The sequence below is a fragment of the Pteropus medius genome, unplaced genomic scaffold (genome assembly GCF_902729225.1).
Source record: "Pteropus medius unplaced genomic scaffold, Ma_sr-lr_union100, whole genome shotgun sequence".
In the NCBI taxonomy this organism is placed as follows: domain Eukaryota; kingdom Metazoa; phylum Chordata; class Mammalia; order Chiroptera; family Pteropodidae; genus Pteropus; species Pteropus medius.
The window spans coordinates 12069506-12088737 of record NW_024349803.1 but is presented as its reverse complement, the minus strand read 5'-3'; the positions used below and the strand labels follow the sequence as shown (position 1 = coordinate 12088737).

The 19232-nt window shown below is 43.1% G+C and overlaps 1 protein-coding gene across 3 annotated transcripts in view; it reads right to left on the bottom strand.

The window, feature by feature from the left end:
* CLSTN2 (calsyntenin 2) overlaps positions 1–19232 on the bottom strand; it is a 574723-nt gene that overhangs the window by 105709 nt on the left and 449782 nt on the right. For all 3 annotated transcript variants that reach the window (XM_039837304.1, XM_039837305.1, XM_039837303.1), the window contains exon 6: positions 1885–2070. In XM_039837304.1, coding sequence (XP_039693238.1) covers positions 1885–2070 — 186 coding nt within the window. The remainder of the gene's footprint in view (positions 1–1884; positions 2071–19232) is intronic.

Below are 19232 nucleotides of genomic sequence, written 5' to 3'. Positions count from 1 at the left end.
AGTGCATGTCCTTGGGCACCTCTGATCTTTAACAAGCTGATTCCATCATCTGTTTCTAACCTGGAGGAGTTTAGAAAATGACTGTAACCCACAGTGGTGTGGGGTCGAGTTGACACATAATTCAGGTGCATGGGGAACAAAATGAGATATTCATTCAAAGTAAGATGTTGTAGAAGACAGCTTCTCTGCACGAAGAGTGAGAAAGAGGACTGGAGGCAGTTTTCTGAATATCGTGGGTCCCTTTTATCTATTTTTGCAAGAGCTGTTTGGAATATTGACGTTCGGTGTTTTCCCTGATCAGCTTCATCATTCTGGAGAAGCCTGTGTTCCCACAGGCCTTCCTTGCCAGCCTGATGACATGATAAATGGAACATAGTGATACCCAAGCAGGGTTTATTTCACATTTAGCTCTAAAATTTTCACGTGGTTCTTTGGGCAAGACCAGTGTGGGTAAAGGTGTGTGTGTGTGTGTGTGTGTGTGTGTGTGTGTGGAGGTATCAATGTTGAGGGGGAAAAAATGCCCCAAAGACAGTAGTGAAGGGGCCACCAAGAAGGGATGGCAGGCTAGACTGTGTATTCAGGAGTCCCCTTTTCCTTTTGTGGAGATGCAGTTACCCGCAAATACAGGCCCAATGTTAGAGTAAGCTCTTTCCTAAGCTCCCCACAGCATTGCTGCAGAGTCAAATGTGAGTTCCTGAATATTTTTTAAGAGAACAAGAAAGAAAGAAAATATACGTGGCAGGGATAATGGAGGCCCATCGACATAGCGACAGCCCGGTTTATCAAGCCATGGGGCCATGCCCACCAGACTGAGCATCCTCTCATTCCACAGGCTGACTTGAGAGGTTCGCATTCTAGCTCTCAAGACCTGGCCTGACATCACAGATACCGAGCTAAAGAGACTGTCCTTCTGATAGACCTATCTTTAAATTCTGTCACTTTCTATCTGTGCGACCTTGAACAAGTCAAGTTTCCTCTCTAGACCTCAAGTTTTCCATTTTTAAAGTTGGATGAATAATCCCCTCCTCACAATGAAGGTGAGAGAATTAAATAAACTAATGCATGCCAAGAGTCTGGCAGGCTGCACAAAGTAGGTGCTCAGTGAAGCTGTTCCCTTGTGTCACGCCCCTCCCTCCATCCTGTCTCCTAGTTCCCGGCCTGCTCCTTCCTTGTGGCAACATCTCACAGCCCACTGACAGCAGGCGCCCCCTCCGCCACACTTGGGACACCTTCACCTTGCCCACCTCCACCCCACCTTAGCCCTTCTTCTCTGATATAGGCAGCCAGGCAAGCTTTACTGGCATGTGACCAAGCACCCATGCTTGGTGTGGGCCCCCAGCTTGGTTTAATGCTTTGTGATTCTATTATTGAAATTCTTAATAATTTTTGAAAAAGGGTCCCACATTTTCATTTGCACTAGGCCCAGCAAACTAGGTAGCTGGTCATGTGGGGACAAGACCAACCTCTCTCCAGGTGACGGACACCATCCTTCATATTGGCCATATTGGTGCGAACCTGGTTAGGTGCCTCTCTATAAACCACCACAGCGGAAGGAAACCTCTGTTTCTTCAGGCCCTGTGGTTGGCGTTCTTAAATACATTGTGTCATTAATCCTTGTTTTACTGATGAAGAACGGAAGCTTTGTGACCTCACTTGCCCACAGCCACATAATTAGCAAATGGTGGGGTCTGCTAGGTGTCCCTGATGCTGAAAACTGTGCCTTCTGACTCTTTAACCATACTAAGTAAACTAAATAGTTGTCCAAGAGTTACATAGACTAATGTGGTGGGAGGGGCGGATTCTTTCCTAACATAATAAGATGTGCTTGTGTATATCATTTAAAAGCAATTAATTGAGAAAAATTCCCAACAGGGAAAAACCTACCACACAATTTCTGAAGGGATTTCTCAGAGTAGGTCTCCCGGTCACATCCCTTCCCAATGTAATTGGTGTGCAGCTCTGTGGTGATCTGGATGGAGGACACGGCCCCATCGCACGTCTCCAGGTGGATGCTGGGGAACAGGGGCACACTCCCCGAGCCAGGCTGATACTCAATCCTCTTGGTCCAGTCTGAATAAACAAGGAAAGGATTAAAGTAAATCAGATACAGCCAGTTCTGCTATGACACTCATTTTGAAAATGTGAATTTGTTCCAACACAACTGATATATTAGGAAACAATTTAAGGATGATGGGAATTTCACATTTGCTTATGCAAGACTGCTTCTCGAGAAATACTAGGTGAATGAAGACAGAAAGTGCACCCAGCTGAAGTGAGCCATTTAGAAATGTACAAAACACGCACATGTACACCGCTCAAATATTTACCAGCTACTTGGTTCCCATTGTGCGAGGAGCTGCACCACCCACACCTGTGGTTACAACTTTTTATCCTTCCACTTGTTCACAATGCACAAGCTGCAACCCCTCCTATGTCCACTTCCACAAGCAGACACCAGGTCTCTTCAAGGTAAAATATCATATTTATTGTAGCACGTATATATTTCTTAGCCATTTAACCTGTGTAAAACTGTGCTAATGGTCTTTTCTATCTCTCTTTCTTATGTGTCACCGATGACGTTTTTGAGCATTATACCCCTTGCCACATTTTCCTCATTTTGTCTGCTGTGGTGATTTTTAGAAACGCACGTGTCTTGTCACAGAACAAAAGACAGCATGGTAGTTTGGGGATTATACAAGGTCACCGGGCGGGGTGCAAAGATTCTTTCTTAAACATTCAGGACAGGGACTCATTTTAGTAGGGCTGATGGTCTTATCACCGCTTTTTAGTGGAAAAATAATTTGGAGATGAAAAAGCGTTGGAGAGGCATAAAATCACAATCAAAATGGGACCACACAAAACAGAGCAATCAACAAAAATAAACGCTAAGAGTGAGTGTATTCACGAATTGATCAAAACAACAATAGCAGTGATTGAAAGTTGGAGCTGATTCTAGGCAACGTTCACAGTGACCAGTAACAGCGCTTGCTGACAGCAGTGAGCATCCCACGCACAGCAAGGACGCACGTCTGAGAGGTCTGTGAACCCCAAGGCTGACTTGTGGATAGAAGACTGAATATGAATCATCCAGAAATGCGAGTGATGGATATTATCGGTTTATGAATCTCAAATGCTTGTCACACAGACTCTTGCTGGATGGTACCCTTTTGTTGAAGTAGAAATGAAAATCTGTGGAATTGCCTGCCTTCACTTGTGAGAAACTCAGAAAGTCCTGCATTTGTGGGTCAGTCTGCAGCCACCAGCAGGCCCCTCACAAGCTCCCAGGGGGTTACTGGCTGCCATCTTAAGCAATACCAGTAGAGTGGAGAGGGCTGAGCTTAGGGGCCAGGCAGATGGCTTCATTCACTAAACAGCCTTTTGTTTGGGTTTTCATGTACCAGGCTCCTCGGCGCATCAAGGATATAGCAGTAAAGGAATCAGGAAAGGTCCCTGCCTTGTAGATCTGGGGGAGAGAGGAAGATAATGACTAAGCCCTTGCCGTCCTATCAGAGAGGTTAAATGCCATAAAAGGAAAAGTGGTGACAAAGAGGGCCTCTTCAGATCTAGAGAGTTCCTGTCTGAGTGGAGGCCTGAATGTCAAGGATGAATGTGTAGGGGAAGCCTCAGAGAAGCATGCCCGAAGCAGATGCAGCAATGATCTTGGCTTGACTCTATTAGGTCAAGAAGTTCATGAGCAAGTTAATGAAGGTCTTCAAGCCTCAGGCACAGCTCATCAGTAAAATAGGGGCTATAGTACTGACCTTGCCAAGTTCCGGGTGATTATGTAATATGGGTTTAGCTCTGAACCCCCATGTTCACAAGACACCCTTTAAGGGGTTTTCTCAGAGCACACCGTGAGCAGAAATTGCACACCATGGTTTTGAGGTTCATCTCCAGGGAACTCGCCATGGGAGGGTATTTGGATGAGAATGACTATATGTAAAAGAGAATATACCTAATCTTATGTTTTTCCTCATACTCCTCAGGAGCAGTGTCTGGACTCACCCATCACCTCCCTATGGAGCTACTACTATATAGTCCATGGTTTAGAGGCCCATCAAGTTCAGTCTTGAGGACAAACCACTGGAGGACAGGAGGGCTTTTTGATGGGTGTTTCTGAAAGTCACAATACTGTAAGAAGCAGTCTACAACCAAACAGCCTTGTAGTGTCCTAGGTACAGAATGTTTCATGCCACTGTGCACTTGATCATGCTGTTTCTTCTGCATGGAGCTCCCTTTCTATCCCTTTCTCTCTTGTCATCTTCTCCATTCAACCTTTCAGAATTTCTCCAGTCAGGGTAGAAACCCTCCACTGTGCTCTCACATAGACTACGGCATCAGATTCCGAGCTGCCTGGTTACTCTGAATTCCTATCGTGTTGCACAATACTTGGCCTAGAGTAGATGTTCGCTAGATAGTGGTAGAAAGTGCAGATGAATCCTATAGGATATCATATTGAAATTACCCATTTGTGTGCCTGCCTCCCCCCAGTAACTGGACACTCTATTTAAAGTTAGAGATGGTGATATTTATTTTTGATCCTTCCACATCTAGCTCAGAGCACAGGAAATATTTGCCAGCTGCGACGCCCTAGACACCTCACCTTGATTGTTGCTCTGGCAGCTCTTCTTGAGCCACAGACAGAACTCGCAGCCTGTGCTCAGCCCCTATCCTCAGTCCTGTGGAACCATCCCCCAACAGCAGCCATAACATGTTTGGTTTTCTTTGTTCTGAGCAAGGCAACTGGTCCAGAATTGATGATGGAGGAATCTGCTTCCTAATAACATGAGATGGCATCAAGGAGGCAATCTCTTTTCCTTCCCTCCCTCACTCCTCTTTCTCTGGGTCCCCGCTTTAGAGATGCAGATAAAAAAAAAATGGAGAAAGTGATGTTGTGTATGGAAGCTCTCCTCCTTTTGCTAGTGTATAAGAGATGCCCCATAACACCTGCTTTTGGAAGCCTCCTCTGTTGGAGAAACCCAAGAGTTTCTTGGTATCACTTTCCTTTATTCTGTGGGGTCTGTGGGCACCTTTTTCTCATCTAGATATTTTGGTGGTTACTTTTGATGAGAAATTCTACCTTAAATTTTTTTTTTAGAAGGAGTGCAAATAAAGAAGCAAATAAATAATGAAGGGAAAGTAAATGGAGGCACTGTCCTAGCAGAGTTTTCGATCCTCTTGCCATCCAGTGGCTAGAGGGACAAGGACCTCCATGAGGAGAAATCAGGCACAAACAGAGTTCTTGGGAACATCACATCTGCCGGTTGCTTTGGTGACCTCATGAGGCTTGCCTTTGAGGGTTTATGAGAAGCAGGCAAAATTGCAACCATATAGCGAAAGAAATCAATGAAGCTTTCTGAGCGTAGTATCCTTAAGAGAGTAGGAAGCTCACACAAACATCTTTCATTTTCCTAGAAGGAAATGGGATGGGGATTAAGAGAGCAAAAGCAAGTCATCGAGTTTAGCCTTTGCCACATGAAATGTCTATTCATCCTCATTTCCTGGAAGGCTGGATAGCATGATGGTTAAAAATATAACCTCTAAATTCAGCATGTCTGAATTCAAATCCCAGCTCTCCCAGTTCCTGTATAATTTGGGGCAAATCGCTTACTCTCCTTTAGCCTTAGTTTCCTCTTCTTTAAAAGTAATACCCACCACCCAGGATTTTTATTTTTGGGTGGGGGTATTAAATGTAGAATCATTTTAGCACCAAATGCAAGGGACATATTCAATCAGTGTATGATTATTAAGATATCATTTATTCAATAATATTTATTGCAGTAATAAGAGGACTTGCAATCATTAAGCACCTATAAGCACTTTTACTTCTATTTTTTCATTTAATCTTCTCAGCAACCCAGTGAGTGGGTGTTATTACCTTAATTGCACAGGTGATAAAACCATGGCTGAAAGTTGGTGTGGTTTGCCCAAGATGGGGAGCAGGGGAATAATAGCTAAGGGTAAAGGAGGTCAGATATATGGTGACAGAAGGAAATTTAACTTTGGGTGGTGAACACAATGCGATATACATATGACATATTACTGAATTGTATACTTGAAACCTATATAATTTTACTAACCAATGTCATTCCAATCAATGTAATTAAAAAGAAATAAAATAGCTCTTCTATAATTCTGAGGATTTGCCAGACCTGAGAATAATGGTAGTTTTTGAGATTCATTTTTGAACATTCCATGTATCCTGACATAAAACCAAAAAAGGTGATAAACTCCGATGTTGGCAAAGGATCAAGAAATGCTGTCGGTTTCATCACTGCTTGACCTCGAGGGCAATTTGTGGGGGCTGAGGGGCTGCTTTGACACTGAAGACTGGAGAGATCTGGCCTTGAATCTCAACTCCCCCCGATGCAGGTCATGCGACCTTTACAAAGCAGTTGTCATCTCTGGGCCTCCAATGCCTCATCTGTAGATCAGAGATAATTATGCATCTTTAAGGGCTTGGTATGAGCATTGAAGCCTAAGGGCCCAGCAAAGACATCTGGCTGAAGCCTCATGATAGGAACGTCCCACTCCTTGGTTCACAAGCTCCCCCACTTCTCTGAGCTGTCCTGCTTGGAAATGAAATATTTTTAGCTTATAAAGGGACTAGAGACTAGTTTATAAATTGTAGTTCAATTTGTTTCTTAGGTGAGTAAAAAGGAAGCAGACCACCTGTTGTTTTAATAACCAGGCTCGATTAAATCGTAAGTAGTCCTAAAAAAGCTAACATTGAAATGCCTTCAAGTTAAAGTCTTTCTCGTGGATTAAGGATTTAGAAACATGATGATTTTATTATAACTCCTGCTAAATTTGGGAAACATATGTTTTCTTATCAGGAGAATATTAACCAGGAATTCTCATACTAGATGCCTGGAGGTGGAAAAAAAAGCTAATCCGAGACTTCTGGAAAGCACAGGCTTTGAGGGCTCTTGTAATCCAAGACATTCAGGTCCATTGTTCCAATTCTGCATGAATGGGAAAGGTGCAGGTGTGTCAAAACACTTCTTTTTCCTTAATTGCATGTTCAGGGGCCTCCAGCTCTTCCCAGTCTCAGCTTTCAGCAGCTGAAGAAGCATCAGAATTTCTAGGAAATTGCTAGATTCATACAAGTTGAGTATGTGGGGATGCTGGGGAGTGGGAGGGATAGGAAGGGGGCCTCCCTGAACAGGGACTGGTTAGGCAGCTGATTTAACCAATGTCTGCCAGTGTCAATCATCTGTCATCTTTCAAGACTTTTTCCGAGAAATGGGTGACTTTGATGTGGGCACCAAGGGACTTCCTTTCCTATTGGGAGAAGCAAGGAAGGTACCTTTGCTCAGCAGTGAGCACTTTTACCTCCGCTGGCCATCTACTGCATCTGAATCGGGGGTAGGTTAGGAAGTAGAGATGGACTGGATAGGTAAGCAGAGGTCAGATGATGAATGCTGGTCTAAGAGGTATGAATTTCATGTTAGAGCCAGTGAAGGGCCATAAATAAGTGTTTAGTTCTCACATGCATGAAGTATCCAGACTATGCTTTGGAAATGTCACTTGGCAGCTGCATTAGGCTTGGTATTCATTTTTAGAACATCAGAACACTCCTGATGCTACCTCTTGATCAATCCATAGACAGGGTCACGCAGTGGATAATCCACTTCATCTTAATTAAATTCAAGTGTGTTAACTGCAGCTAGACCGAGTCAAGTTTGAATCCTGACTCTGCTGCTCCTTGGCTGTGTGGCTTTGTGAACCTCTCTGAGCCTCATGTTCTCATCTGTAGAATGAGAATAATACAAATCTACCTTGCATAGTTGCTCTAGGAACTGGAGGAAAAGTATGCAAGGCACCAAGAACAGAGCTATTGCTACTACTACTATTATTCTTGTATCATTCTTATTATTCCAGATGCCATCGATTTACTGAGTACCTACTATTGCCAGAGAGCCTTAGGCATGGGAGGCAGAGATGTGTGACTCATAATCCTATTTTGACAGAACTCACTGTCAGGGCAGTGGTAGCCAGATAGCCAGCTTTAAGGCAGACAGAGGAACAAAGAGTAGTTCTCGGGGAACAGAGAAGAAGAGGTAAGTTATACTGACTAGGGCAATCAAAGGAGGCTTTCTGGAGGAAGTGAACTGGGCATTTGTTTTAATATAGGTTTTGTTATTATTTAAGTATGGTAAGGCCAACAGATCAGAATATTATTGCTATTAAAAAGATTGTCATATTCACAGATCCCAAGGAGAGGGGACATGCCACACCACAGGGGGCCACGTGGAGTAGCACTGGGGTCAGTATGGAGGCAGAGGGAGAGAAGGAAACTGGGAAAGAACCTTTTTTTGTGGTTTCCATGGGAAGGAACAGAGAAGGCAGGGTGAGCAGGTTTAGGATTGGGTAGTTTGGATAATTTCAGCAGCCTCTGAGGTATACGGGCTGTCTCTAGTTGTCTGGTGCATGGCCCTGGGATGATTAGGGCAGGTGGATGGTGGAGCGTGAGAGCATGTTAAAGGAGATGGTTGGAGTGTGAGCTCTGGACTGGTTTGTATGCTTTTGAAAATCAAGAGGGCAAGTTGTTTACTATCTCTAGGAATTGGCTAACCCTGAGAGGGGCAGTCCCTCTAGGCCAACAGGGCCCCAGATGGCAAAGCATCAGAGATATGGACAATATGGTTAGTACAGCATTGTAGAGTGAGGAAAATGCTGGAGGGCAGAAGGGAACATCAGGATGTCTCCACCATGACCTTAGGACTGAGTAAAACTAAGGGTGCCATTTGGATGGAATATGATGTGAACAGTATTCTAGCTTTGATCCTACAGCTCAGCAGCCTGGCATGACTCAGAAATTGTAGACATATGTGAGGCTGTGTGTAAGCCTCATGGGTGTCTGGTGAGGGATGGGCCAGGAAAAACTTTGGGCAGATTACAAGACCCTGGAGTGCTGGGCTAAGGAATAGGTTTTAGTAGTGTAATAACGACTCTTACAAGGTCTTGGTAAACTGGAGTGACAGAAGCCAAATTCTCAGACTTGCCTTCTCTCTCTCTTTCCTACATAACTCCTAGGAATGAATTCCTCAGTATCTGACTCTGAGTAAAGCCATGGTGACACTCAGACAACAGAATACAGAGACTAGGAGTGAGGAGTCAAATGCCTGAGCTCATACCCTGCCTCCTATGCTTACCAGCTACTGCACTTTGGGCAAAATACTCTCTGTGCCTCAGTTTCCTCACCTGTAAAATGGGGAAACATTACAAGTCCATTTCATAGGGATATTGTGAAGATTAAGTGAGATAATACAGGTGGAAGAGTCAGGACTTGTGCCAGCTGTCTTGGATCTCTCTCTGAAGCAGGACTTTCGGCTGGAAAGAGGTCGGAGGTGGTAAAGATTCAAAGAGGCTGGGCATCCTAACCTGGCTCTAAGACTAGCTTCATGCTCAGAAGGGCCCCATGGTTGGTCTAATATTCTGCTGTCACTGCCTTGAAATCCTTAACCTTTTTAAAATAAGGGGCCTTCCCTTTTCATTTTGCATTGGGACCCATAAATAGCTGGTCTTGCCTTTCCAGCCGAGTGACTTTGGACATATCCCATAGTCTCTATGAGTCTCATTTTCTTCATCTGTAGAATGGGATATTAATTAATTACCCCAAAAGGAGGAACTCAGGCTTGGGAGTCAGATCCAAGTGTGAATCCAGCTCTGCCACTTGCTACCATGTACTGTGGGCCAGTCATTTCCTTCTCTGAGATTACTTATGCAAACACTGGTGATATTATCACTTATTTCAGAGTTCCTGACTGGGTTGATATGAGAAAAGAAATGCAAACCACTTAGCCCTGTGTCCAACACGTAATAGGCACATACATTTCTGAGCATTAAATTATGTGGTTTTCTCTTCTCTAATTAAGAACAATTACAGGCACGATTAAAAAAAATAAACTCTCTGAACTCAATTTACAAATGTAAGGAATCTCTTCTTTTATTATTGACCTCTTTCATTTACTGTATTTTATTTTCCCAAGAGCATCATTAGCTTTTAATTCGTACTAAAAAGAGATATCTTATTAACAAAAGAGAAGGATGAGGGGGCAAACACCCTGGGTCCTGTATTAGAGGTTAAGCTTCTAGGCTGTCCCTATGCCTGGGTGCACAGTCCCTGCCCTTCCTGTGCAGGGAAGTCAAGATTCTAATCCTGATCATAACAGAGACTGGATGTGAATCAAGATGGCCCCAAATTCTCACCATTTTCTTAAGGAGGAAGTTTTGGAAGTTTATATGAGTAGCATTTAAGATGACTGTACAAAGTATTTGTGCTTATTTAATACACAGCAGTCTGCGTCTGTGTCTCATTCCATGAGGTGGGTTCAGTCACCCCTAGACTCTCGTGCAGCTCAATTCCTTGAGCTGGAGGAAAAGTCTCCCTCAGGGATCGTGGAAGGAAGAACTGTGCTGGGCATGCAGGGCTGCCTTTCCCAACCTGACCACCATAAAACTCTGGGGCTCTAAGCAGCAAGAGGGGTGGAGGACTCCCTTTGGGACCCTCTCTTGAGCTTTATTCTTACCTGGCTGCGCTTTGTACCTCCCACGCAGTCATGATTATCAGTTAATCATATAAATAAAACAGTGCTAACTTTGAGTCAGTCTGGGTCACTTACTGCCTCCCACCTTCTCATAGCATCATCTAACCCCCATTCATGGTATCATGCTGGTTTCTAACAATTCATTTATTTCTGTGCTTGTCTGTTCGTCTGCAACTCTCAATTCGCCCCACTTCCCGCCTGCATCAGAAGTTCCACAAGATCAGAGGCTGTGTGTATTTTATTTGGTTTGAAATTTCCAGTGCCTGGTGCAGTGCCTGGAACATAGGAGGTTCTCACTAAATGTCTGGGGAATGAAATGACAAGGGTGCTTCATGAAAGTCCAGGTTCTGGGGCTCAGGGAATTTCCCTGGCACTCTTGCTCTGGTTGGACTTTCTTCTCATTGCATTTCTTGCTGTTCAGTCCGGGCCCTCTGAATTAAAGACGTTGCTGCCATTCTGCTGGGCTGGTTTTGGGGTTCGCTCTGCATACTGCTTCTCCTGGACCCTTGGATCCCCACATAGCCCTTGGGCAAGTTCTGCTCTGCCCCCGTGCCTGGACATTGAATCCTAGTCCTGGCTGTCTACATGTTATAAGGGGATTATTTCTCTTTTTCAGGGTTTTCTGATACAGGTATGAGCGCCTTAGCTCCCTAACAAGCTTCTATGTTGGGCATCATTTCTTTAAAACCTCTGACCTCCCCTTTCACCTTAGCTCCTAGCTGTCTCCTGTGCAGCTGGGGTAGCAGACAATACTGGCACTGAAATGAACCCTATGGTGAACCCTATGTGTGAACCCTATGGAGAATTCAGGATCCCCAGCCAAAGCTTGGCTGTCGCTTTCTCCATAACCTGTTCATCTCCAAAGATACTCAGCTCACGTGCTTCTCAGCTCCCAAACAGAAACATTTCTGGCAGAATTGATGCTGGAGAGCTGCGGAAACCAGGCAATTTAAGAGCAGCCCTTCTGAAAGATAATTCTCCCAAGGGGGAAATCATTAACTCAACCAACCAGGGTACTTTCTCTTGGATTTATAGAAACTCTTCTCTCTTATGTCCAATAAACATGAGCATTTTCCAGGCAATTTTCTTATCTTGGGACAAATGTATGATTAGTGTAAGATGGAGTAGCTATTCTCCAAGAATCTTTACTTTTATGGCTTTGAAAGCATTTACAATGCAAGAGTATAGTTTTTTTGTGCACACATTTTCAGTCTTTTTGTAAAGATGGCTTATGTATACTTTTCATAGTCCAGTAATGTAAATCTCTTTAATCTATAGATCAGTTGTACACAATTGCAAAACTTACTTTAAAAAAATACACACACACACACACACACACATTATTGACACACAATAATAATACACACACACATAGGACCAAGACTCTAGGTGATATTAGAGTGCTGAGGACTTTTCATTTCACTGAATGATATCCTAGAGTCAGAACCACATTATCATCTCTTTAGAAAATACAGTACAAATCCTCAGAGTCCATCAACTACCCTGGAAACCTGAAGGTCCACGTGTGTGAGGGTTGAGAAAGGTGTCCCTCACACTGATGGGGACTACATAAGCTGTCACAAATGATTAGAAAGGTGATTTGTAAATTGTATCTTGGGACCAGAAAAGCCCATATACTTTGGTCCAGGAAATACGCTTATGAGAAAGTAATCCAAAATTCAGACAAAGACCTTTGCACAAAGATATTCACCAATGCGCACGTGTGCACACCTTCCCTCCCCCCACATACATACATATATAAGAAACCAAGTTAATGCCCGACAATCACACTGCCCTAACCGCAAGGACATGGTCAAGCATATGTGACCTCTTACAAAGGAATGTTATGCAGCTGCTGAGGGGGTAGAGAGGTTTTATGATGTGGGACAATACATATGGCACAAAGTTAAGAGAAAAAAACACAAAATTCAAATGACTGTGTGTGAAGGGAGAAAAGTATAATATAATATTGATGATACTATATTAACTGGATTATGAGGAACTTTTATTGTGATTATTATACTTAAAAAATCATTGTCACCCAATATTTTTAATAAAAAATAAATTTAAAAAATCACTTTTAAATGAGCATCAACACTTTATAATTAAGAAAATGTTTACATTAATAAGTCATGGTGGCCCAATTGCCACTTGTGACCTCGAGTTCTCTAAAAGAACATGGAACATGTAAATGTTGCCTGAAATACATCTTTCTCTCTTGCTTGGTGGTGCCCATTTGGACAGAAAGAAAATGTGCCTCTTCCTTTTGCCACAAGAGGCTCCTGTTGGCATGTGTAAGTTCTGCCCATGTACAAGATATGGCATACTTTGTCTTATATTCAGTAATGAGGGGTGTTATAAAGCCACAAAGGCTGAGAGCCTGATGAGCAAAAGCCTTAAAGGCTGGGAGGGGCTGTGATATTGTCAATATCTGCTTCTGGGCCTGGAGCCTGTGAGAGGCCGATGAAAGGTGGGAGATTCAGCCAGTGCGAGGCTGTCATTAACCAAACTTCCCAGCGGGTGAATGGGCCCTTGCTCCTCAGTTACCTGGGTCTGCCTGTGTGCAGCTTGCTGCCATCACCCAGGGCTGCAGAGTCTTGGGCCAGAGACAGACACTGGCATTGGGGGACACAAAGGAGCTTCCGGCCTCCATTAAATACCTCATTACTGAAACCAAATAACACAGTCTTCAACTATGTCTGAAAATGAGGTCACATTTTACTCTAAATACCAACCGGTGCCAATCATGTTATCAGAAATGAGTCCTCTTGAGGGAAGGCTCCAAAACTTATTTTATGAAGCCAGAATTACCCTTATACAAAAACCAGACAAAGATACTCCAAAAAAAGAGGAAATTATAGGCTAATATCTCTGATGAACAGAGATACAGAGATCCTCAACAAAATACTAGCAAACCAAATTCAGTGATACATTAAAAAAATCATACATCATCATCAAGTGGGATTTATTCTGGGATGTAAGGTTGGTTCAATATCCACAAATCAATTAACATAATATACTATGTAAATAAAATGAAGGATAAAAATCATATGATCATATCAATAGATCCAGAAAAAGCATTTGACAAAATCTAACATCCATAATAAAATGATGTTATTCATAATGTAATTATGAATAACATTTATAATAAAAACTCTTAACAAGTAGGGATAAAAGAAACATACCTCGACATAATAAAAGCCATATATGACAAACTCACAGCTAACGTCATGCTCAATGATGACAAGCTGAAAGCTTTCGTTTTAAGATTAGGAACAAGATAAGGATGTCCACTTTCACCACTTTAATTCAGTATGGTATTGGAAGTCCTAGTTACAGGATTTAGAAAAGAAAAAGAAATAAATGACATCCATATTGGAAAAGAGCAAGTAAAACTGTCATTGATTGCAGATGACATGATACTATATAGTCAGAACCCTAAAGATCCCATGAAAATAGTATTAGAACTAAAAAATGAATTCAGTAAAGAAGGATATAAATTTAATATACAGAAATCAGTTGCATTTTTATACACTAATAATAAAGAAAGAGAAATTAAGAAAACAATTCCATTAACAATTGGATCAAAAACAATGAAATACCTAGGAGTCAATTTAACTAAAAAGGTAAAATACCTGCACTTGGAAAACTATAAGACACTGATGAAAGGAATTAAAGAAATAAAATAAATGGAAGCATATACTGTGCTCATAGATAGGAAGAATTAACATTGTTAAAATGTCCATACTACTCAAAGCAATCTACAGATTCGATGAAATCCCTATTAAAATATCAATGGCGTTTTTCACAGAACTAGGTAAATAAATACTTTTAAAATTTACATGGCACCACAAAGACCCCAAATCACCAAAGCAATCTTGAGAAAGAGTACAGCTGGAGGTATAATGCTACCTGATATCAAACTGTACTATAAGGGTACAGTAATCAAAACAGCATGGCTATGGCATAAAAACAGACACATAGATCAATGGAACAGAATAAAGAGTCTAGGAATAAATCCACACCTATGTGGTAAGTTAATCTATGACAAAGGAGGCAAGAATATATAATGGAGCAAAGACAGTATCTTCAGTAAATGGTGTTGGGAACACTGGACAGATACATTCAAGAAAATGAAACTAGACCACTTTCTTACACCATACACAAAGATAAACTCAAACTGGACTAAAGACTTAAATGTAAAACCCGAAACTATAAAATTCTTAGAAGAAAATATAGGCAGTAAACGCTTTGACCTAGCTGTTGGAAATATTTTTTGGGGATATGTCTCTTCAGGCAAGGGAAACAAAAGAAAAAATAAACAAATGGGATTACATCAAACTAAAAAGTTTTTGCACAGTGAAGGAAGCCATCAACCCAATTAAAAAAACAGCCTATTGATTGAGAGAAGGTATTCACCAATGATATATCCAAAAAGGGGTTAATATCCATAATATATAGGAACTCATACAACTTAACACCAAAAAATAAACACTCCAATTAAAAAATGGGCAGAGGACATGAACAGACATTTCTCCAAAGAGATGGTCAACAGACATATGAAAAGATGCTCAATATCGCTAATGAATATGGAAATGCAAATTAAAGTCACAATGATATATCACCTCATTCTTGTCAGAATTGCTGTCATCAAGAAATACACAAGTGTTGGCGAGGATGTGGAGAAAAGTGAACCCTTGTGCACTATTGGTTGGGTTGTAAATTGATGCAACCACTATGGAAAACAGCATGGGGGTTCCTCAAAAAATTAAAAATAGAACTACCTTATAACCCAGCTATTATATTTCCAAGGATTTATCTGAAGAAATCTAAAACATTAATTCAATCGGATATATGTACCCCTATGTTCCCTGCAGAGCTATTCGCAATAGCCACTACGAAATAAAAGCAACTTGTGTCCACCGAAGTGTCCACGGATAGATGAATGGCTAAGAAAGAGGTAGTACATATATATAATGGAATACTACTCAGCCATAAAAAGAATGAAATCTTGCCATTTGTGACAGCCTAGATGAACCTAGAGGGTATTATGCAAAGTGAAATAAGTCAGATAGTGAAAGATAAATACAATATTATTTCACTTATATATGTGGAATCTAAAACAAACAAACTCATTGATACAGAGAACAAATTGATGGTTGCCAGATGGGAGGGGGGTTGGAGAGGATGGCCAAGAAAAGTGAAAGAGATTAAGAAATACAAACTGCCAGTTATAAAAATAGTCACAGGGATATAATGACAGCATAGAGAATATAGTCAATAATATTGTAATAACTATGTATGGTGTCATATGGGTACTAATCAAAGCGATCACTTTGTAATAGGTATGTAACAGGTATAGATATATAAAAGACTAATCATTATATTGTATACTTGAAACTCATATAATACAGTATGTCGACTACAAGTGGAAAATAAATTAATTAAAATAAAAAAAGAAATGAGTCCTCTCAGAGTGTACTAGCTTCCGGAGGCCTCAGACAAGTTTCCCACATTGGCCCACAGTCCAATTGGGCAGCTGCTGGCCCCACGGGCCTCCCATTCATTTCTGCTTGGGCCCACTTGCTCATGTCTGCTGCTCCCCGGGTGAAGCCTTATTCCGCATAGTCTGACCAGTGGACACTGGCCTCTCAGCCAAGGGGAACCAAATATGGATGCTCTGGAGGCACCCAGGCCACAGAGGCTGAGACTGGCTGGGCTCCATGGAGAGCCTGGGAGAATGGCCCTCCCCACTAGGGCCCACCTTGCCCCTTTAGACCAGGTGAACTCTATATCCTACAGTCTTACAGGATCTCTCTGGAAAGTTCTGTCTTTGTCATCCTTTGTCTGCATTGGAATTCTCACCACATCTGTTATGAAAACAAACAAGAGGACAAACACGAATCCATTTCCCTCTGCTCGATTTTTTCCAAACCCTCCTCTGCAGCCCTAACTCTTGTCTCCTGTCCGTCGTGAAGCAAGAAATGCTGAGTAAAAGAGGGACATACACAACTTCCTGGAAGATGCAGTATTTAAGCACCAAGCTTTCCTGGGGATAGACCTCCCTGCCCTTTCCCAGTACGGCCTTCTTCCCCACCCCCTCGATGAACCTGGTGAATCGTATTGAGCCCCTCAGATCTCAGTCTCAGTGCCACGCCCTCTGGGAAGGCTTTCTAAAGGGTCAGGTGCCCCTACTCTCTGCTCTCACAGCCCCTGGGCTGCCTAGTTATTGCTCTGACTTCCCTGTACTGGAATGATCAATTTACCTGCTTGCCTTCACCCACCACTCCAGCTCAAGGTCCTTAGGGCACCTCGGCCCGGCACAGATTAGACCTAGTGGGAAGTTCTGAATTGAATGGAAGCTTTGAGAACTTCTTTGTTGTACCAAGACTGGGGCTGTCCACATGCTTAGAGCAGGGTCAATGCTCCAAGCCCCTGTACTGGCATTTTAAAGCTCACAATATGTTCAATCGTGTGAATCCAGGGTTCTCTGGCAGACCAGGGCTGACTCATAACCCTCCAGCCTGTCCCTCTGTCCACCAAGAGACATGTGAAGTGGATATGGGGTGAAGGGGGTACTTTTCTGCCTACTTTGGAGCTGTGGCAAGGAGAGATGGGGCAGCTTGATGCGGGTCACATTTCACTAGAAACCAAGTGTCTGTATGTGTGCAGATGATGATGTTGGTGTCTAGGCTGGCACTGCTCAGTAATGCAGAAGAGGAAGGAAATCACCATTTAATTGCTGGGCCTCTTACACACGTTATCAGTCTGCACAGCACCCATCTGAGGAAGGGAGAAGGAAAGTGATTTTACCAATGAGACAACAGAGCTTTAGATGTCAAATGACCTGCCCAAGTTCACACAACCAGGAAATGGCACCGAAAGGCTGGCCTGACTCCTAAATCCAATTTAGTGGGTTCTATTTCTTTCCCTCCTTCAGTCCCCTCATTGGTGGCATTGAGCTGTTCCTGGCGTGGTAGAATCTGGATTTGAACCCTGATTTTTCTGGCTTTAGAACTAGCCCGCTGAAGCCCTATCCTCTGCTGACCCTCTGCAGGGAAAAATTCTAGCTGGCTGCAATATTTAAAAGAACTGTCTGTGGAGGAGAGGGTAGGCTCAGCACATATGGCTCAGGAGCAGATCCAGGTCCACAGAGAGATAGGGTGAAACATGGGGTTCTAGTCAGGAGAGCTGATACTAGCCATGATTCCACCGCTTAGCACCTGTGTGTCCTTGAACAAGCCCTAACCTCTTTGCAGTCCCCAAAGGGTCATGTAAGAAGCCTGAGGAATGGCCCTTCTATCCTGAACGAAGGCAGGTCCCAGTTGTGGGCTTGTGTGGCAGGAGTGACACCCCCTGCCCCGACCCCTCTCTCAAGGATGCCCTGCTGTGCAATGACACATTTTCTTTATAACATGAGAGAAGGATTCTAACTGTAGAATTATCCTCAAAATAGCTTTCCTCCAATGGTCTCAAAAGGTGGCCAGTGTTCTCCTTTGCTTTGAGATGCCTTGCAGGCAAATGGGCAGGAGCTCTATCTCTGCAGGCAGATGGGACTGGGGTTGGTGCTGGTCCTAGATATTACCAGCTGTGTGGTAAGAGTCTTAATCTCATTGTTCTCATCTGCTAAATGGGAAAATAATAGCTTTCAGGGTGTGGGGAAGAGTAAGTGAGAACATGCATGCAACACCCTTACTTAGGACAGGGCTTAGCAAGTAGTGAATGCTCAGCTGGTGGTAACTACTATTATGATCAAGTACTGTTTGAGATGAACAGTCTACCCTTGCCCCTGCCCCCTCAGGGCTGAGATGACTGGGGCCAGAAACTCTGTGGTCCATTTCCCCTAGCTTACACCAGAGCCATAGGAGCCGGCAGAACCAGGCTTGAGCATGGGAGCTTTAATCCAGCAGGTCTTTAAAGCACATTAAGATGCCACCGAGTAAGTAAATCGGCATCCTGTATAAAGCCATTTGTTGCACCTGAATGATCAGTGATGGTGCCGATGTCGAGTGGGTTGTTCTTCATGGAGGAGTGCCCCACAAGGCCTCTGCCAGGAGCATGGATGATCACCTGGCAGATCTGAGCAAACCCTGGAACAGCTGCCCCAGTCACACTGCAGGAGTTAGTGGAATGCAGGCCTCAGAGATGGCTTCTCCAATTATTTGCAGGAAAAATGCTCTGTTGTTATTTTAAACATCAGAATCAAGGGAACTAAAGAGAGTTGCTGTTCCCCGAGACCGGCCTGAGGTTCTGTGCATGGCACTCCACTGGCAGTCTTTCATCTTGGCCTCACAAGAAGGCCTTACTGTCCTCGTTATGCTTGGGGAAGCTGAACCAGGCGGGAGTGACTTTCCCAAGGCTGCAGACTGGGTTCCAGCTGAGCTGGGACTGAGGCCTGGGCTTTCGGTTCCCACACTGTGCTCTTTCCACCCACCTAACTGTCTCCTTTTGGTCCCAATCTTAAGCTCCAAAATCAAGACTGTGATGCTTAAGCCATACAGCCCTATCCAATTCTATGGATTTCAATGTGTGTGTGTGTGTGTGTGTGTGTGTGTGTGTGTGTGTGTGTGTTCCTTTGTATGACGGTACCTATTCACCAGTTTTAATCATAACATTATTTTCATGGTAATGTAAATTTTGCAAAGCTCTTCCACACATAGAACCTCTTGTGCATTTTTT